Raw genomic sequence first — 12,534 nt, forward strand, 5'->3', positions numbered from 1 at the left:
ACGCAAGAAGTGCTCAAAATACAAAGTTCTGGAATTGCTCAGAGTAGCATAAGCCAAAACAAAGGAGGGTAAAGGAGAGGTTTTTTTTTTTTTTTTTTTTTTTTTTTTTTTTTTTTTTTTTTTTTAGGTCAAGTGCTCACGGAAGAGATGAGTTTTCAGTTGTCTTTTGAATGTGGTCAGGGATTCTGCATTCCGGATGAGGGTAGGGAGATCATTCCACCAGCAAGGAACCGTGAATGAGAATGTTCTGGAGAGTGATTTTGTGGCTCTCTGTGATGGTACCACGAGTCGTCGCTCATTGACCGATCGCAGGCTTCTGGTAGGGATGTAGACTCGTAGGAGCGAGTGAAAGTAGGAGGGAGCTGAGCCTGTGGTCGATCTGTAAGCAAGCGTCAATGCCTTGAACTTGATGCGAGCAGCGAGTGGTAGCCAGTGCAGAGAGATGAACAGAGGAGTGACGTGGGCCCTTTTGGGCTCGTTGAAGACAAGACGGGCTGCAGCATTCTGGATCATTTGTAGAGGTTTAATTGCACATGATGGAAGACCAGCCAGAAGAGCATTGCAGTAATCAAGCCTAGAGATAACCAAGGCCTGGGCGAGAAGTTGTGTTGCATGCTCAGTTAGGAAGGGCCTGATCTTCCTGATGTTGTGCAGTGCAAACCTGCATGATCGAGCTGTCTTTGTGATGTGGTCTGTGAAGGTCAGATGCTCATCAAATGTTACTCCAAGGTTTCTGACCGACCTTGATGGGGTGATTAAAGTTGAATCTAGCTGGATAGTGAAGTCGTGCTGCAGGGACGGGTTGGCAGGGAGGACGAGAAGCTCAGTCTTTGCCAGGTTGAGCTGCAGGTGATGTTCCTTCATCCACGCCGAGATGTCCGCCAGACAGCTTGAGATACGTGTAGCTACTGTGGGATCATCAGGTGGAAATGAGAGGTAGAGCTGGGTGTCATCAGCATAGCAATGGTAAGAGAAGCCATGTGCCTGTATGATGGGTCCCAGTGATGTGGTGTAAATGGAGAAGAGGAGCGGTCCAAGAACTGAACCCTGAGGAACCCCTGTAGTCAGTTGATGTTCTTTGGATACCTTGCCACTCCATGCGACCCTGAAGGACCTACCTGTGAGATAGGACTCAAACCAGTGGAGAGGAGTTCCAGTGATGCCCAGTGATGAGAGGGTGGACAGGAGGATCTGATGATTCACAGTGTCGAAGGCAGCAGACAGATCCAGGAGAATGAGAACTGATGATTTGGAGGCAGCTTTTGCGATCCGTAGGGCTTCTGTGACTGACAGCAATGCAGTCTCGGTTGAATGCCCTTTCTTGAAGCCAGATTGGTTTACGTCTAGTTGGTTGGTCAGAGAGAGGAAGGATGTTACTTGGTTGAAGGCAACTCGTTCAAGTGTTTTCGCAATGAACGGTAGGAGAGAGACAGGTCTGTAATTCTCTAAGAGTGATGTGTTTAATGTGGGTTTCTTAAGCAGTGGAGTTACCCGAGCCTGCTTGAATGCTGTAGGAAAAGTGCCAGTGTGGAGGGATGAGTTGATGATGTGTGTGAGTGCTGGTAGAAGTGTGGGAGAAATGGCTTGTAGAAGGTGTGAGGGGATGGGATCTAGAGGACAGGTGGTGGGGTGACTGGAGAGGAGAAGTTTAGATACTTCTTCCTCGGTCAGTGGAGAGAATGAGGAGAGAAGGTGTTTCGGATTGGGAGGGGTTGGACTGGGTTCCTGTGTGTGTGGAGTTGAGAATTGACTGCTGATGGTTGTTGTTTTGTTGGTGAAGAAGTTGGCAAAATCATCAGCAGTTAAAGAGGAGGTGGGTGGTGGTGGAGGTGGACAGAGGAGAGAGTTGAATGTCTTGAAAAGAGTTCGTGTGTTAGCGGTGCTGTTGATCTTGTTGTGAAAATAAGAGGATTTTGCAGCATGAACATCAGCAGAAAAGGAAGAGAGCAGAGATTGATACATACTAAGGTCAGTTTTGTCTTTTGATTTGCGCCATTTCCTCTCTGTTGCCCTGAGTTTAGTCCGGTGTTCACGAAGAACCTCAGATAACCAGGGGTTAGAGGGAGTAGTACGTGCTGGCCTGGAGGAGATAGGGCAGATATTGTCTAAAGAAGAAGTTAGAGTGGAGCATAAAGTATCTGTTGCGGTATTAACATCCAGAGATGAGAATTGTGAGTGTGAGGGAAGAGAAGATGACACAGCAGTGGAGAGATGGGAGGGAGAGAGTGAGCGCAGGTTTCGTCTGAAAGTAGCTGGTAGGGGGGTTGGTGGAGCATGGGTAGTGAGTTGTAGATTGAATGTAATGAGGAAATGATCAGAAACATGGAGAGGTTTCACCACAATGTTGTCTGTGATGCAGTTGCGTGTGTAGACCAGGTCCAGTTGGTTGCCTGATTTGTGAGTACCTGAGGTGATGAGCCGTTTGAGATCGAATGAGGCTAGGAGAGAGATGAAGTCTGTTGCATGCGGCTTCTCTAGATGAATGTTGAAATCACCGAAGACTACAAGTGGGGTTCCATCCTCAGGGAAAGAAGACAGCAGCACATCCAGCTCCTCTACAAAGCTTCCCAGTTGACCTGGGGGGCGATATATGACTACAATATGGATCTTAATGGGAGTTGTAAGAGTAATAGCATGATATTCAAACGAGTAGTTATTGCAGAGAGAAGAGAGAGTTGAGTAATTCCAATTGTTAGAAATGAGAAGACCTGTGCCCCCACCCCTCCCAGACTGGCGAGGAGTGTGAGAGAAGGAGAAGTTGTTCGAGAGAGCAGTCGGGGTTGCTGAGTCTTCTGGACGAATCCAGGTCTCAGTTAAGCCTAAAATATTAAGAGTAGAGTGAGATGCAAAGGCTGGAATGAAGTCAGCTTTGTTGACTGCTGACTGACAATTCCATAGACCCATAGAAATGGAGAGAGGTGTGTGAGAGGATGGGAGAATAGGACGCAGATTAGCAGTATTGCGCTGCCTTCTGTGCGTGATGAGAGAGCGTCGTCGAGAGACAACAGGAATGTATTGAAAGCACATATTTAGTAGGGAAATACTATACCAGTGTGAAAGGAAGAGGGGGAATAGGATACTTAAGTGCCTTGCAGGTGTCCTTGCTCGGTGGAGTCGCGCAGGTAGAGTCGATGGTCTTTACCCGAGTCGGTCTTCACACGAGGAGAGCTGAAACGCTTCCGCTGACGCTTCCGCGACAGCGCGCACACTACAGAAATATAGTGCTTTCAAACGCCTGAGTGAGGACAGCTGCTAGGCCAGCCAATTAGCACAGGCAAATCAAATAATCCGAAAATGGGAGAAAATCGAAACTGTCTCTATGAACAGCTACACTTAAGTGCTATAAAATTTAAACTGCAATAGCCCACTTCTCAGACGCGGCTGTGATATAAAGTAGTCACGCGTCTAATTAAAATACAGATTTGTGTGAAGGAAAAAATGTACAATAACCACAGAATCGAAAATAGCCCTACTTTCTGGAAAATAATACACTAAACAACAAGAGAACTGAATATTAAGAAAAAACCACTTGCGCTCTCGTTCGTTCTACACGCAGACTGACGCTCGTCCTGCACTGTTCTGATTCTCCTAGCCTTATATCTGTTCTACAGTTGCTGCTAGGCCAGCCAATTAGCACAGGCAAATCAAATAATCCGAAAATGGGAGAAAATCGAAACTGTCTCTATGAACAGCTACACTTAAGTGCTATAAAATTTAAACTGCAATAGCCCACTTCTCAGACGCGGCTGTGATATAAAGTAGTCACGCGTCTAATTAAAATACAGATTTGTGTGAAGGAAAAAATGTACAATAACCACAGAATCGAAAATAGCCCTACTTTCTGGAAAATAATACACTAAACAACAAGAGAACTGAATATTAAGAAAAAACCACTTGCGCTCTCGTTCGTTCTACACGCAGACTGACGCTCGTCCAAAGTGAATAATTTTCTCTAAGTCTTGACTGGAAACAAAGCACAATTTTCTCTAAGTCTTGACTGGAAACAAAGCATCTAATTCTTGCAATATTTTTTAGATGATAGTATGCCGATTTAGTTATTGCTTTGACATGACTACTAAAGCTAAGGTCTGACTCTAGAGACACACCAAGATTCCTGACTTGATTTTTAGTTGTTTGACCTCTAGAGTGAAAGTATGCAGTCACCTTGAGAACTGCATCTTTGTTTCCAAACGCAATGACTTCAGTTTTGTCTTTGTTTAACTGAAGAAAGTTTTGGCACATCCAGCTGTTTACTTCATCAATGCATTGGAACAGGGAGTCAATGGGGCTGTAATCGTTTGGCGATAGGGCTAAGTAAATCTGTGTGTCGTCTGCATAGCTGTGGTAAGAGATTTGGTTCTTTCTCATTATTTGGCTCATTGGGAGCATGTACAGGTTGAATAGGAGTGGCGCAAGAATTGAGCCTTGAGGAACTCCGCATGTCATGGATGTCCACTCAGACTTATGGTCTCCTATACTCACATAATAACCTCTCGCTTCTAAGTATGACCTGAACCATTTTAGGACTATCCCAGAAAGTCCCACCCAGTTTTCCAGCCTGTCAAGAAGTATGTTGTGTTTCTAGAAGTATGTTTCTATGTTTATTCACTTTGCTGGGGAAGTTCGTGTAGCCAAATCTGCGCGGATTTAGCGCAAATATGCAACTTGTGAGTCATCATAATATATTAAATACAGCGTATTTCGCAGAATCTGCGCATTTCTGGCTTACTTGAACACACACGTCACTAAGCAACAAACAACGGTGCGCTTGCTCACTTGCATTGAAGTAATAGCGAATATTAAAAAGCATTTGGTTAACAGAAAAGACATTGTTATTTATTTTCCAACATCCTACATGTTCTGTGTATTGTATTGATCTGTCCACCTAAAACAACTTTTTTGGTAAAAAAAAAAAAAAAAAAAAAGGCCTTTAAAATCGATTCCCTATTTTCATTTTCGAATCTTGGGTTGGTTGGTCCGATCGATTGTGCAATCGATTTTCGAACGTAAAGTGACAGCCCTACTATAAATACATAGTTACTAAGATTAACCATGAACAAAATGAGCCTCACAAACTCGATCAGAAGCTGCAGGAATCCAGGCTTTCTTCGGAGCGTCCAGGTTCAATCGCCTAATTGCACGCAACCATTTCATTTCTTTCGTTTTTCGCGATCCTTTTCGGAGGGAATTCGAGAGAACTTTTTATCAGGCCCCCAACGAGCCGTACAATCGACCACACAGCAAGAGTGAACCATCCTCTTCTCTAAATCCTCCTCCAAACGTGCAAAACAATCAAATTACAGGTATCTAGCGGTGTTTCCTGCCACACGGTGATTCCCATGATGCAACGCGACAAACATAAACAATGACGTCACAAAAGATCCACCTATTGTTTAATCCTATGATAGTGTGTTTGCAAGCGATGTTTGTCTTCATAGGTAAGAGATAAGACACTGTTTCCTGATTAATACATGTTATAGTGTGTATACATACACACTTTTCACGTACATCTATGAAACGCTTGCACATGCATACAAAATTTTAAATAATTATTTGTATCTTTCCTAAATTTGCTTGAATAAGAAAAGAGGTTTTTGAAGCTACAGAAAATAATTCTTACAGTGTCGATAATTATTTGTATTTGTCATAAAGGCAAAATCTGCTTGACATAAGTAAATGGCATGAATATTTACTAATGTTTTCTCTATTGTGTTCTGATTGAAAAGAGTCGATGGCTTTAGTTAGAAAATAATAGAAGCTGTAAAATGTTAAACAATAAACAAACTAAAAAATAAACTGGATTGTTTTCTTGATTTACAGATGGTTTAAAATGCCATTCAAACTGCTGTAAGTTGCAAGTGTGTACAAATGTAAAGGATTTACATAGAGGATTTATTTTGTGTAATTTGATTTTTATCATGCAAGTTCAATGACAAAATATTTATTATCCGAATGACCATATTCTCTTGTTTAATTATATTTTTTACCTTCTACTCAGTTCATTTCTGTAAAAGAAAAAAAAAATGGCTGACATATTTATGAATCATTCAATTAGTTTAAATGCATGATGATCGCTGGCTGTTTGGCTTAGTTTATGTATTGTTAGATGCCAATCATAAGAGATATGAAAAATAAGCAAATAATCTAGGATATATGATATAAATGCTCTTAGATCATAATCTTGTACAGCAGTTTTTATCCACATTTTGACTGTATTAACAAGAGAATGATAGAACTAACCTTTGGTAAATCAAAGATCTGATATTTTATAGACCGATACCTGATCTTGCTTTCTATTAAATCAAGGTTCACTTGCATCTTCAGATTTATAAATACAATAAGATTTAAAATAAATATATTTGACAAAAAGGGAAATGAATATGCATTTTGCTTTATGCATTCATGGTAGTTATACAAAAAAAAATCCTATTTTAAGACCAAGAAATATGAATATGACACTGATGAGGATCAGAAACAAGAAATATTAATGAAATATCAAATAAATAAATGTTTTCATTGATAAAATATTTAAAAAATCAAAGCATGCTGGGTCAATTTCACCCCTTTTATGCATTAATGTGAAAATGTACAGAAGATCTGCAGGCATCAGCATTATGAATGAGAAAACGGGGAACTATTAGCTTTTCAGCAGTAAAACATGCCCTGTTAACTATCAATAATTAAATAAGCCTTTTAGGATAATCAGGAGATTATTCAGATTAAATTAAGTAAACGCAAGTGTATGGTGTTTGAAATACAGATTTGAAATGTTTTGTTTATTGCTTTATATTGTATTTGTAAAATGACTCACTCTGACTCCAATAAAACATCAACAATATAGTACACACTAATCAATAAGTTATTTGTCAGTACCTGATCTTCCTCTCTCTTCTTCGTCACATTATCTCTTTCTTTTTCTATCAGTCTCCTTATTTTGCCTTTAATCTCTTCCCTTCTCAATGCTGAGCTTTTATTAATACTGTTTTTCTTGTTTATCTGTCAAAGAAAGTAAACGTAGAGTAAACTGTTACATGTTTTATGAATAATAGCTTACTGAGGGCTTCAGCTATATCAGGTTATGTGCACATTCAGTATTAATCTTATCCCTAAAATTATGAAAAGGGCTTCGTTAATGTTTCTTGTCTCGTCACATTGTCAGTTACGAATTACATTAATCTAGCAAATTATATGTTCAATTCAAAATGGAAAAATTAGACAAAAGTTTATTAGTTTGCATCCCTGATTATTTGTGTCGGTCGTTTAACATTTCTATCATAAAACAGTTGTCAAATATTAATGTTTAGTTTATTTACTTATATTATCTCGTACTTATTAACTGAAACCTCACTCTGGCTCTCAGCTTCTGTGAACAATAAGCCCCATAGTTTTTTTTGTTTAACAAAAATGATCTAGCCTATGATCTCTTGTTAGTATTGTTTCCCTATAAAAATGTATACTTAATCTTTTATTTTCTATGTATTCTTTGTCTTTTGTTTTACCTCTTCTACATTCTCCTGAATGTATTTGTATATTTATCTGTTTCTTAATTTTAAAAAATAAAATAAAATAAATAAAAAGCAGCGTCTGTGAACAATAAGCCCGCCTACTTGGATTTGATTGGTCATCTCAACCATGTTGACAGTGACGAGCGCTGTTAGACTGAGGAGCTCAGATGAGACGGTCGGTTATCCTGGCGTTGTACAATATCCTTGCAGAAATAAATAAGAGTTTAATATCAGGGAATTACTTCACGAGCTTCATATACTGTATATGTCTCTATATGTCAGCTTTCTCTTTTAAATGACGTCAAGGCAACAAAAAAAAAACTCGCGTCTTTCTCCGGTCCTGAACGCGGCGACTGACGAACTGCGCATGCGCTTAGGGTTTGTTTGGGTTCGGAATACACGTAATACAAATGTCAACTAATATGCGAATTTAATGGCAAAGTTTGTTGTTCTTCTAAACAGAGCTTTCAGTATTTGATTCATAAACATGTACACATCCAGTTGGTGGCAGTAATAACGTTACACTAAAGAGGTTTCTAGTGTAGGCTACCGTGTAAATCCAAAAGAACAAGTATGCGAGTGCTGAACGCTTGAAGACCAGTTCAAGTATTTGTTATTATTAATCGACGAGGCAGTAACGACGTGTAAGAGTTTGAATGAAGGACAGTTGTGGAGTATTTTCACTGAATGCTGGATATCTTCAGTCTATGTTGTTGCCACACGTGAGAGATGATCCGGTTTACATAGTTTGACAAGATCTTGAGAGATGAGGTATTTAACCACTAATTAACATATTATATGCTCAGGTTTAGTGTTTCTAATGTACGAATTGATGTCACAATAATATTAATTAACGATGTGTCGTAATGTAGGCTATGGCTAATGAACAGCATGAAATGGTTTTAAATTGTTTTTATGTGCCTTGTTTAATTCTTATTTCAAATCTTGGGTTACACAAAGATGAACTTGCTTCACTATATAAATTGATTTTACTATATAAATATACTTGTTTATATAGTAATAATATACAACCTTACTATATACAGCAAAAATGTTCACATAATCTCAGAGTAATACAATTAATTGAGTATATATTTTGTGACTTTGTTTTTTTTTTACTTTGACTTTGTCTGACGCCACCAGGTCCTGTGGGCGTCAGTATCACACAGTATTCACAGTTCACACCTGCAGTGAAGCCCCTCCCACAACAATTCACCAATAAATACTGGGAATATTCCCATCATCCTACAAGAGAAGGACAAACTCCAGGAGTAGCAGCTGAAATCTGTGTGACTGTTAAAGATGGAGTTTATTAAAGAGGAGATTGAAGACATGAGTGATCCAGAACCATCCAGAATAAAACATGAAGATACTGAGGAACAAATAGGTTGGTGTCCATTCTTGATTCTTCATTGTTGACTGTTGAGAAACATTGAGGTAACTAATTCTAACTACTTAATATGTTTATTTTAGACCAGATGGAAGTGAAGGAACAAAGACAAGAACTGAATGAAGTTAAAGAGGAACATGATTTCAAAGCTCAAAAGAGTTTTTCATGGTTGAACAGTTTTACACAGCAACAGAAAACACATAATGAAGTGAGAGATCATGTGTGTTGTGACTGTGGGAAGAGCTTTACTACAACTGGCCAACTGAGACAGCACCAAAGAATTCATACTGGAGAAAGACCTTACAAGTGCTCATATTGTGACAAGAGTTTCACTCAGTCTGGATCCCTAAAATTACATGAGCGAGTTCATACTGGAGAGAAGCCGTACGACTGTACTCAGTGTGAGAAGAGTTTCAAATGTAAAACTGATCTCAAGTATCATCATCTGCGCGTTCACTCTGAAGAAAAGCCATTTAGCTGTGACCAGTGTGGTAAAGATTTTAAAATGTCATCAAATCTAAAAAAACACCAGATAATTCACACAAACGTGAGGCCTTATGCATGTTCATTTTGTGGAGAGACTTTTTCACGACAGGAACATTGTAAACGGCACCAGAAAACACACACCGGTGAGAAAAACCATGTGTGTTGTGACTGTGGGAAGAGCTTTATTACATCTGATCATCTGAAAAGTCACCAAAGAACTCATACTGGAGAAAAACCTTACAAGTGCTCATATTGTGACAAGAGTTTCACTCAGTCTGCACACTTGAAAGAACATCAGCCAGTTCATACTGGAGAGAAGCTGCACTGTACTCAGTGTGAGAAGAGTTTTAGACATTCAAAAAGCCTTCTCAGGCACATGAAAAAATATCATAAGTCGTCACAGTGACGAACATCTAATTTTCATCTCAAATAGTAAATGGTGTGAGATTAACAAAATATGGTGATGTTCCCAAAAGCACAATATCATCCAGTTTAATTTTGTGAATTTGGTGAAATGCTTAGAAAACTAGAAATACTTTTTTGTAGTCTGAATAAGGAACCAAAAGAAGCTTCAGAAAAATATTTCTTCAGTTGAAGGATCTAAAGGCTCGTTCACTCCATGGACGATAAAGATATACAGGTTAAACTTGAAAAAGTTCATTTATGTCAGTAATTCAACTTAAAAGGTGAAACTAATGTTTTATATAGACTCATTACATGCAAAGTGAGATATTTCAAGCCTTTATTTGTTATAATTGTGATGATTATGGCTTACAGCTTATGAAAACCCCAAATGTAAAATTAGAATATTGTGAAAAGGTTTTCATATCTGTAAGCCATAATCATCAAAATTATAACAAATAAAGGCTTGAAATATCTCACTTTGCATGTAATGAGTCTATATAATATATTAGTTTAACCTTTTAAGTTGAATTACTGAAATAAATGAACTTTTGCACCATATTCTAATTTTTCGAGTTTCACCTGTAATAGCGATAGCCTGGCTCCGCCCTCCTACGTACTTCCGCTCAATTTTCATTTTCCTTCAGTACTACGTCTGGGTTTGCGGTGTATTCTTGGGTTTTCTCCGGTCAATTTTTTTACCGGTCCAATCAGAGGGAGTGGTTGAGAACGATGACGTTGAGGTCGTGCGCTAGTTTGAGTCGTCATACGTCACGAGACTCACGACCAAACGTTAGCGATTGGTTACGGCAGATCCAGAGTGACTCTGGGCAGATCCAATAGTTTTAAACTTCAACAGAGGACCCGCCTTCAAGGAAGTTAACGCTTGTCAATGGAGAGTCGCCAGAGTCTCTATACAAATGAAATGTACGAGAGTCTGGTAGGATCAGGCTATAATAGCGATGCATTATACATGTGTCCTCCGAGCTGCTGACAGGGTTTACTGGCTTTGGACACGAGACAAAACAACTGTCATCTGACAGGATTTAACTGATACTTCTCACATGGAGATCCATCCGATCTAACGTTTTGCCTTTCCAGCAGGATGCCGGCAATAACAAAGTGTAAATAATTATTAATTATCTTTGACTTGGTAATTAATGCTTGAATAATACATATTAATGTCATTTATTTATTTGCCAATGTTTACTATATTGTGTTGTGATTGTAAAGAGTCGGTGGCTGTTGTTAAAAAATAATAGAAGCTGGAAAATGTGAATTTGATTGTTTTCTTAAATTTTCAGATGGATTAAAAGGCCATTAAATATGATCCAGTAAGTTGCAAGTGTGTACAAATATAAAGGATTTAAAAGACAAATTTTTTGGACAACTTTCACTGGTGTGTAATTTGATCATGAAACCGGATTATAATGTTTAATTGTGTTTACCTTCTACCTTTATTTCAATATCTATATTTATAAAAAATTATGATCACTGGCTGTTTGGCTTAGTTTAGGTTGTATAATCCAGTAGATAATAGATTCTAATCATAAGAGCTTTGAAAAATAAGCAAATAATCTAGGGATATATGGCATAAATGCAGTTGTCATTCACATTTTCTATTTTATTGAATGCTAGAACTAACCTTTTGCACATGATATTTGATAGATAGATTCATGATCTGTTGTTTTCTAATCAGGGTTGAATATCCACATTTATCCTGATTATAACTGATTTAACTCTTTAATGTTTATTTCAGACCAGGGGTGTATTCCAGAAAGCAGGTTATGTGACATACCCGGGTATGTTTAAGAGTAAGTAAGCGGATAACCTCAACTTTCGGTTCCAAAAACGGAGGTAACTTTCAGGGTATGTTAGTAGTCATAGCAACTCACTCTCTGAACTTAACCCGCTACGGAGCAGGAGCCTCTTGACACCAATAAAACGATTTAATGTGACAGTTTACAGAAGATCTCAGACATCACCATAATGAATGAGCTGAAACATAACTGATCATCCATAAACATAACTGAATGGTAAGATATATGTATATATATATATAAACAGAGCTTTCAGAATTTGCAATAGGATGGGATTTATTACTAAATGAGTGCATGTAAACATCCAGTAGGTGTCAGTAACACACTACAAATGTTTATTTTACTGTGTAAATCCAAAAGAACAAATAGAGGAGAGACGAAATGGGGATTTCAATTCCCTGGAGAATATATTTTCCTTACAAATAAAAAGATAAGTAGAAATAAATATACATCTAAAATGATATAATAAGGAATTAGAACAAGTTTAAGTGATACGATTTCTTGAAGTACTCGCATAAATAAGATGGAAGATAAATTAAGACGATTTTTAAATGCTATGAGGTTGTGAAAGGGGGGCTGTAGAATGGCACTGAAAACCATTTATTCAACAATTATACGAGCAAAACTAGACTATGGATGTATCCCTGGCTTATAGATCAGCATCTAAATCATAATTATTGGGATAATGAACAATGGTAGGCATCTAGATTTAATACAACCATTAAGAGTAGCGAAATCAGGAAAGAAGATTTTATCTAGACTCAGAGTCTCAGACTGGGACAGGTCTTCATTCAACAATGTATATAAAAGGAAAATATTGCCAAATTAAAAAAAAAACTATTGTTTTTTTTCTGGTCTGGGGAGAAGGGAAAGTGTCTCTGATCCGTAACCCACAATATATGTGTAATGCTTTATTTAAGAATGCAAGCCT

General features: G+C 38.2%; 2 protein-coding genes across 2 annotated transcripts in view; both read right to left on the reverse strand.

The window, feature by feature from the left end:
• Positions 1–12,534, reverse strand: part of LOC306997106 (uncharacterized protein) — a 417,445-nt gene that overhangs the window by 54,137 nt on the left and 350,774 nt on the right. The gene's annotated exons all lie outside the window — the stretch shown is intronic.
• On the reverse strand, positions 119–3,893 carry LOC306996535 (uncharacterized protein). The gene is made up of 2 exons (XM_079609127.1): positions 2,709–3,893; positions 119–2,576 (listed from the first exon to the last, which is right to left on the reverse strand). Exons 1-2 carry the CDS (start codon positions 3,025–3,027, stop codon positions 124–126), a joined length of 2,772 nt encoding a protein of 923 aa, XP_079465253.1. The 5' UTR covers positions 3,028–3,893; the 3' UTR covers positions 119–123.

This window comes from Phoxinus phoxinus, assembly GCF_949152265.1.
Source record: "Phoxinus phoxinus genome assembly, chromosome: 4".
Lineage (NCBI taxonomy): Eukaryota > Metazoa > Chordata > Actinopteri > Cypriniformes > Leuciscidae > Phoxinus > Phoxinus phoxinus.

Excerpts from the sequence above, each read along its gene's own strand:
- LOC306996535 (XM_079609127.1), bottom strand. The coding sequence starts at position 3,027 with ATGTGCTTTCAATACATTCCTGTTGTCTCTCGACGACGCTCTCTCATC. Across the intron at positions 2,577-2,708 it reads TGGGAGGGGTGGGGGCACAG|GTCAACTGGGAAGCTTTGTA; the intron begins GTCTTCTCATTT and ends ATCGCCCCCCAG.